This window comes from Eumetopias jubatus, unplaced genomic scaffold (assembly GCF_037043125.1).
Source record: "Eumetopias jubatus isolate StellerSeaLion01/CBP00866 unplaced genomic scaffold, mEumJub1_p1.0 scaffold_2, whole genome shotgun sequence".
Classification (NCBI taxonomy): domain Eukaryota; kingdom Metazoa; phylum Chordata; class Mammalia; order Carnivora; family Otariidae; genus Eumetopias; species Eumetopias jubatus.
The window spans coordinates 130292206-130310322 of NW_028274808.1; the positions used below are offsets into that span (position 1 = coordinate 130292206).

The following is an 18117-nucleotide window of genomic DNA, read 5'->3' on the forward strand; positions in this document are numbered from 1 at the left end:
GTTATGTAGAGAGCTTCTACTTATAACCCTACAATGAAACCCATTGGTCATAAACCCTTTCCAGTTATTTTGTTTGCTTTTTTAGGCTCACTTCCTGATAGAATTATTGGTTCAAAGAGTATAGATATTTGCAGTGTTCTTCATCAATTTGTGCACCTATAACATGACTGAGAATGCCATTCTCACCCCACCCTTGCAAACATTGAACAATATTTTTAATCTTTGCCAATTAAATAGGCAAATATGGTGTTTTGTGTTGATTTACCTGACGAGGTTATGATATAATATGGTGGTTCTTAACACTGTAGACTTGTCAGCTTCACCTAGGAAGCTTCTTAAAAATTTACATGTCTTATAATTTTGGCTAAAAAGTATATAAGATGGTTACAATATAAGTGATGAAAAGCAGCATATTAATTTATTTTCTTGCTTTATGATTTATTATAAAATATTGGCAAATAAATTATATTAGATTTATACCAACTAAAAAAAAAGTGGGAGGGGGAAAAGAAGAGAGAAAAAGGGAAGGAAGGAAGGTTGGTCCAATAATAGTATAGTAAATAAGCATCAGTTAAAATGTTATTGGAAGTCAAACAACATTTTAATGTTTAAACTTGTACCAAATCATAGTAATCTGGGATTTTAGTGTTAGGATATGTAGGATATGTATAAGCCTCTTACCTTAGTGAATTCATCACAAAGTTTTAAGAAATGTTTTAAAAAATCTGAAGAGCAAATATAAGTATTCTCTAGGTTGGAAAGACATATCTGAAACAATTGTGTTTAATGCTTGGTATTTTCCTATAAATTCATTTATATATTACATGTTCTCCTCAGTATTTTAAGCAAAAAGAGACATTGTAATCAGTTATGTACAAGCACCCAAATAAGACATACCCCATCTAGAGTTGCAGTAAGAAGATGCCCATCTCCATACACAGTAGATGTCTTTGGCGGAATAGAATTTGTTGTCTAAATTAGCCAACGGGAAAAAAGAACAAAAGATATATCCATACCGTGTGTGTCCTTTTTTGTTAAGACCACATCTTCTTAAATGAAAATTGAGGCATGTACAAGAATACTTATGGTGGTAATATAACTCAGTATTTTTAACTACACTCCTCCCCCCAGAACTTCTAGAATATATGGTTACCTTGGCTGTATATGTATGTCCTCAAGGAAAAATCTATCTTCAAATGCCAGTAGAAACTAAATGAAAATCATAGAAACTATGGCATACGATAAAGGTAGGCTGAAATGCAAAAGGCAACATCCGTTCATTCAGCACGTGTTTGTGAGAACTTATCATGGGTCGTTCACTTCACTAGGCACTTGGGCTATAAAAATGAGCAAAAGTAGATAAAAATGCTGCCCTCTTAGAGCCTGCATTCCAACCTGCATGTCCAGAAAACAGTCAATATATGATAGTCACAATAAGTAGGGTAAATGTTTCAGCATTTTAAAAAGTGATTAGTGCCATGGAAAAAAACAAAACAAAACCAGTAATCATAGAACTTTCAAAGTGACAGAGTGGGAAGTCAGAAGACTTGCAATTTAGCAGTAGCCTAGTCTAGAAGGACCTGCCTGAGAGGGTGACAGACACATGCACAAAGACCTCAAGAAACCCTGTGTGATCCCTCCACCTTCCTTCTCTAACCTCCCCTCCTACACAGCTCCAGTTGTCAGGCTGAACTCTTCACTCTGCCCCACAAGCTTCTGCCTTTGTGTGGGCTGTGCCTCCTGTCTGGAGAACTGAGAATGAGGCAAAATGTCCTCAGTACCCTGAGGTCGCTAAACAATAAACAAGCTGCTATAGGAGATGAGAAGACTGGATAGTTGCTTTTGGTTGATGTTATCAGAGAAGGTCTTAGGGAAAATTATCTTTCAAAAGTGCTTTTCAAATTTGATCACTTGCTGTCTTCTCTTTCATCCGCATACATAGTGAGTTCATTTTTACCTCCCATTCCCATGCTATTGGAGGCAGTAGAATTTGGGAATCAGACTCACTTGGTCTCGAATTCCAACTCTTCCACTTATTAAACACACAACTTGGGTGAGTTGGATTTTTTGGAGCCTCAATTTTCTCCTCTGTAAAAATGAAGATAAGCCTTCTTTGAAACCTGTTGGAAGAAAAGTAACATACAAGGTCTGTCAAGTGATAATGAGAGAGGACACCAGTCATGAAAGGGAAATGAATCAGAGAATAAAAGACAGTTTTTTAAACTGGGCTAAGGAGAGTGTATCTTATTTTACAGGTGATGGAGAACCATTAAATTGTTTTGCACTGAGAAGTGTCATATCTGTATGTTTGTTTTAGAAAGATAACATTAGCAGCAAGTGGAGGGCAGGTTTTTGGAATTGATGAATCAAGAGCAAGTAAGGTGGCCTGATATTGCGCTGCTGTGAGATGTGATCCACTCAGGGAAGCCTGGTACCGTTCGAAGAGGTGGACTTGATAACTGGCAATTAAAATATGTATTCTAAACTTTATATCTTTACATTTAGTCAATTCTCATCGTATAGACAAAATAAATAAGTTAATCATTTTCATCAATGTTTTGACCCAATTTCATAGAATTTGGCTTTCGGCCATTCTTGGATTTATTGTTTGAGGGATGTATATAATTTGAGAACCAGCTGCTAGAACTACCAAGAGTAGGAAAGAGGGTGAAAAAGAAATCAACTGATAAACAGGAGTCAGAGAGTCTGGGAAAAGAAACTTAAGTAAACTTTTTTTTTTTTTTGGTGGCCCAACAGGCATCACTTTAAAAAGCATTTGTCAGCTGTTGACTTTGGGAAAAATAATGACATTGCCTAGCGTGGAGCTTGTAGATAGCCAGGATAGATAAGGGAATTATGGTTTCCTTTAACTAGTTTCATGGCCAGACTAACCTGCTTGCATAGCAAAGAGCAGATGGAAAGAGTGTGGAAGGATAGACCAGCATAAATCTGTCATCCCTGATAGAAAAGCTTCAGCACAGGTGAATGTTCAGTTTTGCCTATTTGAGAAGCACCAGCTTTTAATTTTTTTTATTATTTTTAAATAAGCAAAACATTTATATAGTTTAAAATTCAGGCACCAGTTCCCCTCCTCTGATAGCAATTTCTTACTCACCCTTGTAGAGATATTTGATGTACACACAAGCAAAAGGTATTCTTTGCCCCCTCTTAATACAAATGCATATTAAACATTGCTTTGTATCTTAAGATTTTTTTAATTATCACTGGGTGTTTGTTGTTTAACTTAATATATTTTGGAGATCATTCTATATCAATACATGAAGAGTTTTCCCTTCTTAAATATGGGTGCTTAGTATACCATTATATGAAAGTACCGTAATTTTTATAACTGACCCTCTCCCTATTAGTGGACTTTTAGATTGCTTCTAATCTTTTATTTCATGCAATGAATAACCTTGTACATATATCAATAAGTATATTTATTTATTTTACCCATAAGGTTAGCACCTAATGTGGAGTTGCTGAGTCAATGTGTATGTGACCTTGTATTTTTGACAAGTATTAGCACATTGTTCTCTATAGAAGTTGTACTAATTTGCATTCTCACAGGTAGACTATAAAGAACACTGTCTCTGACAGGAGAGCGGAAGACTACATCATTAATTCCTATGTAGCTGAAGTTCGAAATTTCTTCAACTCACAGGTCTTCATTCTAAGGATGTTCTTTATTATCAACGGTGAATATGCTCACATGCTCAATCCGTGGTTCTCACGTGGTGAGTTTTGCCTCCCAGGGGCCCTTCGGCAATGTCCAGAGACATGTTTGATTGTCACAAATGGGAGGGCAGTGGTGCTGGCACCTCCTGCGTAGAGGCCAGAGATGCGGAGAAACACAGAGCACAGGACAGCCCACCCCCGCTTTCCCTCCACACAAAGTTCTGGTCCAAAATGTCAGTGGTGCAGGGGTGAGCAACTCTGACCTAGATGAACATCTTCTGCCTCTCTATCACGTTAAATACATCTTTTCAACCTTAGGAATTCTTCACTCTCTCTAACCCAAGGTCTCTGCCAAATAAAATGATGTGCTTCCATAGTACATTTGTGTTTTTGTTTATTTGTTTCTGTTACAACATTTATATTGTATTGAAATTAATGATTTGCAGGAAACTTGGGCTCCTCAAAAACATGAATATATCTTACTTATATTTGTATCCTGAATATCTGACACAAAGAAGGCACTCGGCTTATTAAAACAATGACTGGAGGGCGCCTGGGTGGCTCAGATGGTTAAGCGTCTGCCTTCGGCTCAGGTCATGACCCCAGGGTCCTGGGATCGAGTCCCGCATCAGGCTCCCTGCTCCTTGGGAGCCTGCTTCTCCCTCTGCTTCTCTCTCTCTCTCCCTCTCTGTCTCTCATGAATAAATAAATAAAATCTTTAAAAAAAATAAAAAAAATAAAACAATGACTGGATTTAACAGTACTTCCTAATTGTTTCAGTGTGACTTAAGGGATTATGTTTTTTTAAAAGATTTATTTATTTGAGAGAGTGAGAATGAGAGAGAGAGTGTACATGAGGGGGGTGGGGAGCCCGATGTGGGACTTGATCCCAGACTCCGGGATCATGACCTGAGCCGAAGGCAGTCTCTTAACCAACTGAGCCACCCAGGTGCCCAGGGATTGTGTTCTTTTTAATCAAAGACCATTCTTTTTTACTATTACTTGCTTCACCTTTCTCTTAATTTCAACTGTCCATTTTTCGTTAGACTATGAAAGGCAATTTTTTCTAGCCTACGAAAACATTGTACCAGGAAATGTCAATTGAAGAAAAAGTATTGGCCTTTCCCCTGATTTGAACTACTGTAGAGTTTATTACCCCAGCATTAGTCACTTAATTATATACTATCTTGCTCATTTATAACTTCTGACTGAATTTGTCTTGTCTCGTCAAATGGATTCAAATCTCCTTAAGGGCAAAAATCAAAACTTGGAAGTACCTCATGATGCCTAACACAGTGTTTTACAGACTATAAAGCAGAAGAGTGACAGGTTGTTGATTCTTGTTTTTAATCACAACTCACAGAGCAAACCCAAAGAAGATTCTGACCTCAGCCAAGAAACTGTTCATTCTCAAGAGCCCAGCCACTCGGGTCCTCCTTACAAACACCAAAAAGGCAGCTCTGCAGAAGGTCCAGACGCGAGGCCCCAAGGAATCTTGTCTACTTCACATTTTGCCTTCTCCCTGGTTTCCTTGTTCTCGAGGAACATGAGAGCCCCGACTGACCAGCTCCGTGCACAGCTTTTTCCATTTCTAGGTCCTTCACCGCAAGTACCTCCACCAGGCACATTCTCATCGTTCAACATGATTAAAGACCCAAGTGTGGGAGGAGAGACTCCTGGACCCTGTCTGACGGGAGCTAAAAGCAGAAATCACTAGTAAGCCTTCAGCCCGCAGCTGGGTAACAAGGGTCTCCACTTAGGTTCCCACCCGGCACACACCGGAGCTGCCTTTGCCAGAGGGAAAGCAGGTGGAGTGGAGGCCTGGTTTTAATGAGATCGCCATGGTGTGTGTGCTGGGGGGGCGAGAAGGGGGGAAGTACCGCAGCCAAGGAAAAGGGCAAGGTCAGGGAGGAACGAAGCAAGGACAAGAACACTTGTTTGTAAGGTTGGTGGCGCTAAATATATCCTGAGAGAATTGGGATGCAGGGCAGCTTTGATCATATCTCACACAGGATTTTAAAATGCAAATGCAGAGCTGCTTAGTTTATTGCTAATAGCGTGTTGCTTTAACCATCAGTTAGCCACGAGATCCTGTTGCATTCTCTTTGCAATTAAAATAAGCTCGAAATTGAAGTCCTTCAAAGCTGAGTTGCGAAAGAAGATGAAAACATTCAGAGTTGGATATCTATCAGGCAAACCAAGAAAATGAGAAGAGCCAGCTTGATTAAAGAAGGGAGACAGTAACAAAACGAGTATTTTAATCATTTTCCCCCAGAAGAGTTAAATTTTTTTTAAATTATTTTAGGCATTTTTAAACAGCAACTTTGATATTTAGCTATGAGTTATCTCCACGTGTAGGAAAATGGAGCTATTGAGGGGTTAATTTTTCAAGGTTACTAAAACCCAAGTCTTGATTTTGCTAAGAACCCAAAAGTTCATGTCTTACACGTGATCTAAAAAGAAAAACCTCATTATTGGGTTAATTTTTGGATTAGCTAAAAGTTCCTCTTCCAATGATAGTCTTTAGACAGGGGTTTGGGAGAATATAAAAAGTAAACATTTTGGCTGGACCACTTAAAACAGACTCTTTATAAAATATATTGCACGGTTCCTGCCTTCTTGGGTAAATGATGCCAAAATAATAATTGTTTAAAAATACTAATAATTCATGATTATGTATCTGTTATCTTCCCAAAACTACGCTATTTAACTTATTTCCTTTAAATGCTGTAACAGTAATGCGAGGCAGATAAATTGAGTTTTGTGAAATTTTTTCCTTAGAAAAAAGGCTATTAATGGACACTCTGGGGGAGGTTTCCAGGCATGAATCCCCTAAAATTATCTGCAAACTTCTGTGTGTGTGTGTGTGTGTGTGTGCGCGCGCGCTCGTGTCTGTGTTTCTAGAGAAGGGGTCCCTAATTTTCATCAGCTCCTCAGAAAAGTCTGTGGCCCTTAAAATGTCCAAATTACTTATGTTCGTTTGAATTAGTAAGAGGGTTTTGAAGTGGGAGATCGAGGTTCTTGTCTCATGTAGTCCACGAATGAATATCGCGGACAAAGGAGAGTAAAGCGATAGAGTTTTATTAAGCAAGGATACAGAAAAAGCTCTCAGGGGTGAAAGTGATGTAGTTTTGACTGTAGGTGAAGTTAGGTGGGGTGAGTTCTGGAACCGACGACCAAGAAAGAATTCTTGAGACGTCTTTGGTGCAAAAAGGTGGTTTTATGAAAGCATGGGGACAGGACCCGTGGGCAGAAGGAGCTGCTGCACGGGGGTTGGCAGGGGTGGCCAATTATATACTTGGCAGTTGGGGAGGTTTTCAAAAGAACTTTCATATGCTAAAGAGGACCTACAAGATCCTGGAGGCCTTGCCACTGTCAAGTTAAGGTGGTTTTTCCCTCTAGCAAAGCATATTAACCTTAAGACCACTGGGAGCTTCTGCCTGTCTCAAGTATATGTCAATGGACTGCAGATTATAAGGACATTTAATTTTATCTACATTTCCTTCTGGAAGGTAGGTCATTGATAAGAATGCTTTTTTCTTGTAAATCACTAAGACATTTGTAAACTGCGGGAGACTCCTCTCTTGCAGGACTGTAATCTCTAGAAGTTGACCATTTGTTTTTCCTAACCTTAGCTTTAGGGCAGCCCGGAGGGCCTGAGAAATGTCACACATCCCACCTGGGTGGGGGAGGGTGGTTGCAGGGTATCAGCTCGTGCTTTGCCCTCAGCTTGCCTTCTGCTTCCTCATCAGTTTCAAGGCTATGTTTCCTGCTTCCTCATCAGTTTCAAGGCTATGTTTCCTGAGTTTTTCTGTAGTTTTCCCTTGTCTGATGATGCTTTCCCCCGGGCTCATGGCACTTGCCTCCATGAAAAGAGCCCGATTTACCCCCTTGTGTGGACTCTGGAGTCGGAGGGTCTGGATTTAAATCTGGTTTCTCACACTTACCACATGTTGGTCTTGGCTCAGTTTCCAGACCTGCAAAGTGGAACTCCTAGTAGGTCCATCCTCAGAGAGCTATTCTGAGGATCAAACACGTTCACCTACAGAACAGTGTCTGGAATACAGAAAGGAAATCAGTTAAGTGCCTGCTGAGCCCTGTGATTCTGTCTGTTGTGAATTTAAAAGCTGCCCATTCTGGTTTTGTGTTTGACAAAAGGGAGGGGATAGATTTGGGGTCTTCATGCTTCCTAAAGCCCTCTTTTCCTTCTTGGGTTTCATTCGTCCCTGCTTACAATGGAATTCAACAAGATAATAATAAGCTGTGCGTTTGTTTTTCTAGAATGGCGTTGAACAAAAGCGAATAGGGACAGAGATGCAGTTTGTTTTTCTGCACCTGGATTACAGGGACCATTAGGGTTGAACGTCTACCTGGCGCTGTGAGCACTAGCAAAGCCGCCTTCTCTCTTCAGCCATTCTGATTTGCTTCAGACGCAGGTCGAAGGGAGGAACCAGTGTTTCGGCGAGTATCTTTGAAGTGCATTTGAGGCAGCTGTTAGTGTGAAGGTAGGAATTTTTTTAAAGAAAGAATGAGCTGCTTTTCCTAGCTTGTGGGTGTTTCTTGGGATTGAATCATCTCTCCTTAAAACCGTGCACTGGCAGGATCTGCTGGGCTCAGAATGCAAATATCTAGGCGAAGGTTCTCGATAAAAGGGAGAAAAAAAATCAGGTTGAATAAGACGCCAGATGACATTTTTTTTTCTTTATCCTTTTCTTAAGGTTTAATAGTCTCTTACCTCTTGCCTCCCCGTTTTTCAGGGGTCTTTGCATATCCACCTGAAGGCTGAAAGTTCTCTGGAGACAGAGGTAGCACCAAGGTCCCTGTAACACTTGCCTAAAATGTCACTAAACAGATGCGATGACATCCTGAAGTCCTTGTTCTAGCAATGCGGCGGTTCTGAGGTAGGCAAGGGTAATTGCTGCCCACGGGATTATCGCAGGGACCTGCAACCTATCAGCATCCTGCTGGGCCAAGACTGCCAGGCCCTCTCCATTCTCTCTGACTAATGCTCTTTCCACCAGAGCAGTTTTGGAGCAGAGCACAAAGGACTGAGATTCCTTGTAGCTTGTCTTATTAAGCGTGGGTGTCTGTTATGAAAATAGGCAGCATGGCACAGTAGTGGAACCCACTATTTTCAGGATGAATGGTGGCCATGGCAGCCTTCAACAAGGCGGGCTGTTCATAAAGTGGCCAGTTATGAATGTCATTGTAGTCTGTGTTAATGCCATCCGGGCTGCCCCTGAGTTGTAAACCTCTTGCAAAAAAGTCTCTCTCTCCTCTGGATATTTTATACATACATATATATATATATATATATATATATGTGTGTGTGTGTGTGTATATATATATTTCCCCCTTTCTTTCCAGAGTTACAGATAATAACGCAGCAGCACAGAAGGAGCCCAGGCATTTGCATCCATTAAAATTCAGTTCAGTAGAAATTCTAGGTCTTGGGGTGCCTGGGTGGCTTAGATGGTTGGGCATCTGCCCTCGGCTCGGGTCATGATCTCAGGGTTCTGAGATTGAGCCCCACATTGGGCTCCCTGCTCAGCGGGGAGTCTGCTCCTCCCTCTCCCTCTGCCTCTCCCCCTGCTCGTGCTCTTTCTCTCTCTCTCTCAAACGAATAAATAAAATCTTAAAAAAAAAAAAAAAGAAATTATAGGTCTTCAGCCTTGAGTAGGTTACTTAACTTCGGGCCTCAGTTTCCTTCCCTGTAAAAAGTGGATAATGTGCACCTTGCAGGCTTGCTGCATTGCTGCAACAAGGCCTTAAATCCTTGCTCATGATTTTAAGGGCAGAGGGACCAAAGGGACATGCTGTTAAGAGTCTAGTACCCATCAAACTTCAAGGCAGATTCGGAAGCGCCATTGGCCCCTGTGCAGTTTATGGCCAATTCAGAAAGAATTCATTTTGCTACAGAGAGGCTCATAAGAAAATTCATATTCATCAGTGCAAATGACAAAGATGACAAGGACTCCCCCTTGGACTGACTTTAATCAGTCTCCTCTGAGCCCTCTTCTTTTTTTTTTTTTTAAGATTTTATTTATTTATTTGAGAGAGAGCGCACACTAGAGAGAGAGTGAGCAAGCATGAGTGTGGGGCAGATGGAGAAGGAGAAACTGAGCAGAGAACCCGACAATGTGATGCTGGATCCCAGGACCCCGAGATCGTGACCTGAGCCAAAGGCAGACGCTTAACCCACTGAGCCACCCAGGTGTCTCTCTGAGTCTTCTTCTTGACTAGGCCTAGGTCTTGGGCTTCCATGCCTGTTCTTGCAAAGTCCAGTTTTAGCAAGAATCCTGCTAAGCCAGTTTAGAGAGAATCTTCCTACCCTTAATATCTGATATCCTCAATAACAGATCAAATTTCTCACCTTCCCACCATCCCCCAGTTGATAGCTGATCATCTGGCCTGCATTCAGCAAGAATCCCCCTGCCTTTGATGTCTCCTCTTAGTAATTTTGCATCCACTGACATGCTCCTTAGTTATAAATTCCCACTTATTCTTGCAATTGTATTTGGAGTTGAACTTGATCTTTCTCTCCTTATGCAATAATCTTGACACCTATCCCAATAATCCTGAATAAAATCTTCCTTACCATTTTCACAAATGTCAGAATCATTTTTTTGTTAACACAGATCAAAGCCTAAATATCGAGGTTTTCAAAAGAAGTTAATGCTCATAAGGTGTTTAATATGTGCCAAGATGCTGTTTGTTCTAAATGCTAAATCTATTCTGTGGGGCGCCTGGGTGGCTCAGTCATTAAGTGTCTGCCTTCGGCTCAGGTCATGATCCCAGGGTCCTGGGGTCAAGTCCTGCATCAGGCTCCTTGCTCAGTGGGGAGTCTGCTTCTGCCTCTGCCTCTGCCCCTCCCCCCAGCTTATGCTCTCTTCTCTCTCTCTCTCTCTCTCAAATAAATAAAATCTTTTAAAAATAGATAAATCTATTCCTCACAACATCCCAGTGAGGCAGTACTATTATTATTACCCTCAATTTACAGATTAAAGGGGTTCCCTGAGAGGTTAAGTTACTTGCCCGAACACACAGAGCTAGAGCTAGCTAGTAGAACTGATACTCTAATCCAGGAATTCTGGCCCCATGGTCCATGTTCTTAAACACAATGCCAACCTGCCCTCAGAGGACTAAAAATTAGGTTGGGAAGTCTACTCTGTCAGTGTTCTTAGAGCAAATTTCTCAAATGTAGCTGCCCTCACAAGCCCAGGTAAGTAATACTAACTAGGAAAACAAGATAGGGGAACGCATCACTTGGAAAGTCCACGCTCATCAAGGTGGCCAGCCTTCATCATCACCACCTAGTGGTTGCTGTCCAGTACTGCATACCTTCTGAGTCTAAAGATTAACAAAAAGAGAAATCTGACTTTTTATGAACGATCTCTTCAACTTGAAAAAGAAAGGGGAAGGGGAAAGAGACTGGAGGGTGGGGAGAAAGGGAGGGAAGAGAAGGGGGAAACCACGCAGTGCACACACCCTGCCTCCTGCCCTCTAGCACATGTGCATTTGCTCACTCTCTCGCCTCTCTCTCTCTCTCTCTCTCTCTTTCTCACACACACACACACACACACACACACACACACACACACCTGCAGCAGAGATTCATTCAGCCTATGGACTGCCTGTTTGTAATTTCATTTTTAGAGGTTATTAAACCTTACCTTAGTGGACTCAGCTTGATGTTAAAAGATATATACTCCTTACTCTAAACCACCAAGTAATTACACTTTTAAATGTCCTATTTGTCTGACCTATTGGACACTACAGATTTCTGCTTTTGGTTGGAGAGAGGAGGTGAAAAGAGGGGAGGTGGGGTTTTTTCTGGGTGCATGAAGATGCTGTGACAATTACTTTAGCACATTTGCTTGAGAGAAGTATTGATTTCTTACCTACCCATAAATCAAGAGATTTTGAATTACAGGTATTAGCCAAGGAATCTGGTTTTTCTTTTTGATTCTTGAGTTAATGGATAATTTTACCTCTATTAACAAACAAAAGAAAGCACCCTTTCAGATTTGAACTAGTATAAGCAGCTAGCTATTTGGAAAATGGAAGTTAGTGCAGTGAATTCTGAGAGTTTTCTGAAATCCATCATCTTTTTCTCAGTCCTCCAACTTCCGTTGCTGAACTTTGAGCTATTTATGTTTCACAGTCGTCTTTGGCAAACCAGCTCTCTTGGCCCCCCTGCAATAGAACACAGGAAATGTTCCGTACTCCTGGCTGCTTGAAACCTTCCTGCTTCGGTAGCAGGTGTCCACTGTCCTTGCTTTTAATTGTCTAACACTGAATTACAGATAAAGTTTCATAAATAAGATACAACCATTTTCTTTCAAAAATAGCACTCTTTGAAAATTGTGTTTTGGTTACTATTCCATGTCATGGGTTAAAATTTCCTATTGGAAGTTTGGCAGGGCTTTAATAATGGCCATTTTGGAGGAAAATGGGATCAATTAACACCTTTTTATGCACAAGACTTTGCACCATCTCCTGTGGAGTGAACAGAAAAGAATCAATAAGCCTGTCCCCTTCCCTCCTGGAACTTGAAGTCCTTTTGGAGAAATAACGACATTTATACAAGTAACACAGGTACAAAAACAGTGCATGAGAAGAACCCAGATAACCATAGCTGTATGATCTTAGAAAGAGAAAGAGACTTGGGTGCTTGGGTGGCTCAGTTGGTTAAGCAACTGCCTTCGGCTCAGGTCATGATCCTGGAGTCCCGGGATCGAGTCCCGCATCGGGCTCCTTGCTCAGCGGGGAGTCTGCTTCTCCCTCTGACCCTCTTCCCTCTCGTGCTCTCTATCTCTCATTTTCTCTCTCATTCTCTCTCTCTCAAATAAATAAATAAAATCTTAAAAAAAAGAGAGAGAGAAAGAAACTTTATGACTTGAAAGCTTTAGAGGCCTTTAGAAAGAAAAGAAGATTTAAGTGGAGTCTTGGAGAATGGGTGGTAGGCTTTTTGAGGATGAGGAGGGCAGAGAGTGGGAGGAAAAGCATACTGAAGGCAGATGGGAAAGGAAGAGAGGAGAAGATGGGCTTGGGGCCCAGCAAGTGATTGCAACAGAAAACTCCAGTAAGGAGGAAACCCGAGGAAAGGGTTTGAGTGAGCAGAAAGCAGTCAAGACCAAGGATGGGTCGGGAAAATATTCAGCTGGTTAATTGCATAATGAAGTTACAAGGAAGAGCTGACTTGGAGGAGAAAATAAGTTGGATATACATTTTAAAAATCAGATATACTTTTAAAAATTCAGTCTTTCAGTACCTCCATCTCTCTTTTTGTGTGTTCAACTCATCACACTCCCTCCATTAAGACCTAATATGTCTTATTCTCCATATTTTTAGAATTTATATATTCATATACAAAAATGTCTGTGCACACAAACACACACACACACACACAGTGTGTGTTTTAGGTCATTGGGTGTTTAGGTCAGTGTGTGTTTTAGTGTAGTATTTTAGGTCATTGTTTTACAAAAATGAAAACATACATATTCTTTTCCTTACCTTGCCCTTCTTGCTCAGCCATACCTGGGGGAAATCCCTCCCAAGTGAAAACTTACAGCCTAAACAGCTGTTTTCTTTTAATGATCCCATAACACTCTACAGTAGAGATACGTCGTGATCTCTTCCGGTATTCCCCCCATTCATGGAGAGCGTTTGTTTCCAGTTTTTTTGCCCCTACAAATAGTACTTCAGTAAGCATACTTGTATCTCTGTCTAGATATGCTGGTATTTGATTTCTGTGGATAGAGTTAGGATCACTGAGTCGAGGACATGTGTATTTTTCGCTTTAAAAACTAAACTGCTTCCCTAAGAAAGCTGTAACAGTACACAGTTTGCACCTACAATTAATAAAAATACTGCTTTTCACTGGGTCTCCCCAGGCCATAATGTTATAGCTGTTTTTTTTATAAAAAGTTTTTGCAAGTGCTATTGATGTAAAGTAAAATTGTTACTTTATTTGCATTCCTTTGACTACAAATGAATTTGATCATCTTTCCATGAGCTTGCTGAGTGGGTTTCCTATCTTGCAAGCTGCATTTTTGTATTCTGTGTCCATTTTTCCAATGAACTGTTTTGTTTCCCTGTAAATTTTTTTTTAAGAGAGAGAGAGAGAGCACACACACAAGCCAGCGTGTGAGTGGGAGAGGGGGGTTGGGAGGTGAGGGGCAGAGGGTAAGGGAGAAAGAGAATCTTAAGCAGACTCCATGCCCAGTGTGGAGCCCCACACGAGGCTCGATCTCATGACCTGAGCCAAAATCAAGAGTCAGACGCTTAACCAACTGAGCCACCCAGGCGCCCTGTCTCCTGTAAATTTTTAAGAGCTTCTGCTATATTATAGGTATTTTTGCATGTCCTCTAGGGTTTTAAACATTTGTCTTTCAAATCTAGTGTATTTGTTTATGGTATCTTTTGCCATACAGAACTCTTGGTTTTTTAAAAGAGTTTATTTATTCATTTGACAGAGAGAGAGAGAGCACAAGTAGGCAGAGAGGCAGGCAGAGGGAGAAGCAGGCTCCCTGCTGAGCAGAGAGCCCGACGCGGGGCTCGATCCCAGGACCCTGAGATGATGACCTGAGCCTAAGACAGATGCTTAACCCACTGAGCCACCCAGGTGCCCCCAGAACTCTTGGGTTTTTTTCAATCACTTATGTTTATGGTTTTTCTTATAGTTTCTGTATTTTCTCCCTTGCCAAAAGAAGCCTACTCTCTCTGCCCCTAGATTATGTTTCCAAGATTTTCTTACAGGTTTTTTATTTATTTAATTCTTTATTTTACATTTTAACCTTTAATCCATCTAAATCCGTCTCGGATTTATTTTTGGAGTTGGTGTAAGATCAAGATCTAGTTTTCTTTTCTTCCAGATGCATTAACAGTTTGCCAGCTCCTTATATTAAATAGTCCATCATTATGGCACTAAATTGAAATGCCTCTTTTGTCATATATTAAATCTTCATTTATATGTGGATCTATTTCTAGATACTCTATTTCACATATCTGTTCAGGCCTATTTCAATACTTACTGATTTGATTACAGTAGCTTTATAGGATTTTCTGGTAGCGGGTAAATCAGACTACACAAATGACTTTTGGATAGTTATCATGTGCTTAGGTAAATGCATTAAAAACCTATTTGCTAGACAACAATGGGATGCAAGCAGATACTAATGCACCAAAATAATACTTGTACAATTAAAATATTTTTTCAGAATCTTTCTTCCCAAGATCTATTTTTATATCCACAGATAAAGGAGAAAAAGGTTTAATGTGCTTGTAAGATCTTGTACAAATGACCGGTTGGTGTATTTCAGTCCTTAAATGCTGTATCGTATTAATGATACCGTTTCCCTCATTCGCAGATTGATCCCTCAGAGGAATCATCCCTGACTGAGTCTTCACTCTGAGCTAAGACTGGTTCTCAGAGGGAGCACTGCTCCGGAGAGAGCCCCGAGGTTTTCCTGAAGAAAAATTCCATGGGGACTGTACCTGACCCTTTGAGATCAGCTAAAACTTCCTTGATCACAGCTTCTGGAAAAGAAGAGGATCTAGGAGAAGTGCAGCCTGCCTCACCTCGGCCTCGACCAGCGCTCCTCTGTAAGAATACCAATGGCCTTTCTGGCCCTCCTGAAGAGCCAGTGCTCAGCCCCAAGGCAGCTGCTGAAGCCTTGATGCAGGCCTTCAAGCATGAGACCACCCAGCCGGACATGTCTTCTCCTGGTGTCATCAATGAGGTGGAAAAAGGGTCTCCTCCATGCAACTCTCCTGACAATACCCAGCTGCCAGGAAGCAGCAAGCCCACAGCACCAGCTCTGTGTTCTGCAGCAGGAAAGGATGTTCTAGACGAAGCATTTACAATGCCAGCCAATCAACACAGCCACCAGGCCATCCCGGGTGACCAGCTCAATGCCAGCCCCTCAGCAGGACCTGAGGATACGCTGCTGAAAACACAGAGAACCTCAGATGGGGAGCAACCTGAAAAGTCAGGTTGTCCTGTGGGCAGCACCCAGGGCAACAGCAAAGCTCAAGTGCCCTGTGATTTTCCTTCTCAAGAAACAGCCCAGGGAATGGTGCAAGCTGGAAATACAGCAGCCAGTGTGTTCAGCCACACCTCCCCTCCTATAGGCAGACCCAAAGGGGAAAGGCCAGGAGCCGTTCATGACTCCCAGACGAGGGCCTGTGAATCTCCAGCGAGAGAAGTTGGATGTTCTGGGCACAAACAGCCCTCGGCCGCCACGTCGGATGGCCAGGCGGTGACTTCGGTGACACCCCAACCATCCCACCTCACTAGCCAAGGGTCCACATTTCCTCCAGATCTGGGGAAGGTGCCACTGCCCTCACAGCACCAGGTGTCAAGGTTCAAAGAAGCAAGTACAATGACCAGCCACGCTGCAGGTGAGGTTCGGGAAGTTCCCAGCAGGGCTCGGCAAGATGCTGAGGTGCAGGCCGTAGCAAGTGTCGAGAGCAGGTCCGTCTCCACCAGCCCCAGCATCTTCACTGCATTCTTAAAGGAAGTCCCCGTTCCTGAGCATGTGGAACAACAGGAGCAGCTGCGTGTTGTTTGCCGTGGCAATGGCCGTGGGAGCCACACACTGGAGCTGTCTGACAACCTCCTAGCCCCACAGGAGTCGGGCCAGTGCCCTGGAATCATGCCGGAGGTGCACATCCAGGCAGCTGCGGCTGTGTCCACTGCTTGCAGAGGGGAGCGTAAATTGGTGAGCTTACCGGGTGAGGTCCTTCAAATCTCCTCCATCACAGTGGCATCCGGTAAGGCTCAGGATATGTGTAAGGAAGATGGGGGGTCAGCAGGCATGACCCCGACGAGGGCGGAGCCCACCTCCAAACAGCTTTCAGGTGTGAATTCTAGCTCCCGGAAAGCTAGCCCCACTGACCAGATTGCTAGCAGCACAGGAAGTCAAACTGAAACAGATCACGAACTGGGGAAATCTGAAATCAAGCCATCTGAGTCTGCAGTGAAAACCACAGATGGTCCCCGAACAAACCCAGATTGCAAACTCTCTGACTCTTGTGGCCCTGCCAGCAAAGCCGACCAGTCCGGGAGCTCGGATCCCACTGATAAAGGAGATGCAAGAGGGCCTGCATCTCCGCACATAGTACAACAGCAAGAATGCCGGGGCACCGATAGCCTCGATCCCAGGGCAAGGGTGGAGGCCAAGTGCCTGCTGCTCAATCCTAAATCTCAAGAAAGTGCAGGCGCTGGATCAGCTGCCAGTCCTACGCCGTCCCCAGTTAGGAAGAACCAGGAGGGTACCTTGGAAGAAAACAGACAGACCAAGACAGCCACCAGCCTGAGCCTGCCGTCTGACGCCATGGGCGACTCCAGTCCAGGTTCCGGCAAGAGGACCCCTTCTCGCTTGGTCAAAGCCAGCCCACGCCGGGCCAGCCGCGTCAGTGAGTTCCTCAAGGAGCAGAAGCTGAATGTGACAGCGGCGGCCGCGCAGGTGGGACTCACCCCGGGAGAGAAGAAAAAGCAGCTCAGTGCCGACTCCAAGCTGCAGCTGAAACAGTCCAAGCGCGTCAGGGACGTCGTGTGGGACGAGCAGGGCATGACCTGGGAGGTGTACGGTGCCTCCCTGGACCCGGAGTCCCTGGGCATCGCAATCCAGAACCATCTACAAAGACAAATCAGGGAACACGAGAAATTAATCAAAGCTCAAAGCAGCCAGACCCGGAGATCCATTTCCTCAGATACTTCTTCAAATAAAAAGCTCAAAGGAAGGCAGCACAGGGTCTTGCAGTCCATGCTGCAGAACTTTCGACGCCCCAACTGCTGTGTTCGTCCTGCCCCTTCTTCTGTGTTAGACTGAAAGGGAACGTGTTTGGGGGCCCTCGTGTGCAGTCACGGTATTCCCGAGTGTCTGTGTATGTCAGAGCTTACTTAGTGTTTTTTCCAAGAGACCAGGAAGAGAAAGCAAGTATTAACTATAGGAAGTTGCCATGAAGCATTGTTGGGTCCTTTGATTGGGGCTCCCTAAATAAAAATATTTCAATTCGAAAGAAGGGACAAAAGAAGAGAAGAAAGCTTCCCTGAAGGTTCATGACCTTGATTAAGAGGAAATAATATTCACTGGGTTTTTTTTATTGTGATGTTGCTTCTGGAACTAGCATTATCCATTAAACGTGTCGCTTTGTATTACTGCCTCAATTTATCACACTGTGGTATTTCCATTAAAATCCCTGCTTAATATTAAAAATAGCAAAAACACTACTAGCAAAAACACTGTTAGACTTTCTAGTCGTATTGCAATAAGAATGCCACGAACACACAAAATTTAAATAGATAAGAACTAAAATGTAAAAAATGTGAAGAAAATTTTGACTCACTCTTAGGCCAGATGACATTAAGTAAAAGCACGTAAATGCATTAAATACCAAACATGAATTAATATTTGTAAACATCCTGCAGAT

The 18117-nt window shown here is 42.6% G+C and overlaps 1 protein-coding gene across 4 annotated transcripts in view; it reads left to right on the forward strand.

The window, feature by feature from the left end:
• The window catches only part of GPRIN3 (GPRIN family member 3), a 61150-nt gene extending 43308 nt beyond the window's left edge, over positions 1–17842 (forward strand). Inside the window, exons 2-6 of one of the 4 annotated variants that reach the window (XM_028117760.2) lie at positions 3571–3737; positions 5042–5394; positions 7960–8183; positions 8436–8579; positions 15051–17842. In XM_028117760.2, coding sequence (XP_027973561.1) covers positions 15165–17516 — 2352 coding nt within the window. In that variant the 5' untranslated portion in view covers positions 3571–3737; positions 5042–5394; positions 7960–8183; positions 8436–8579; positions 15051–15164 and the 3' untranslated portion in view covers positions 17517–17842. Of the gene's footprint in view, positions 1–3570; positions 3738–5041; positions 5395–6624; positions 8184–8435; positions 8580–15050 lie in introns of those variants that run through there. The other 3 variants (XM_088021108.1, XM_028117762.2, XM_028117763.2) reach the window with 3 other exon arrangements.
• Positions 17843–18117: the final 275 nt, after the last annotated feature.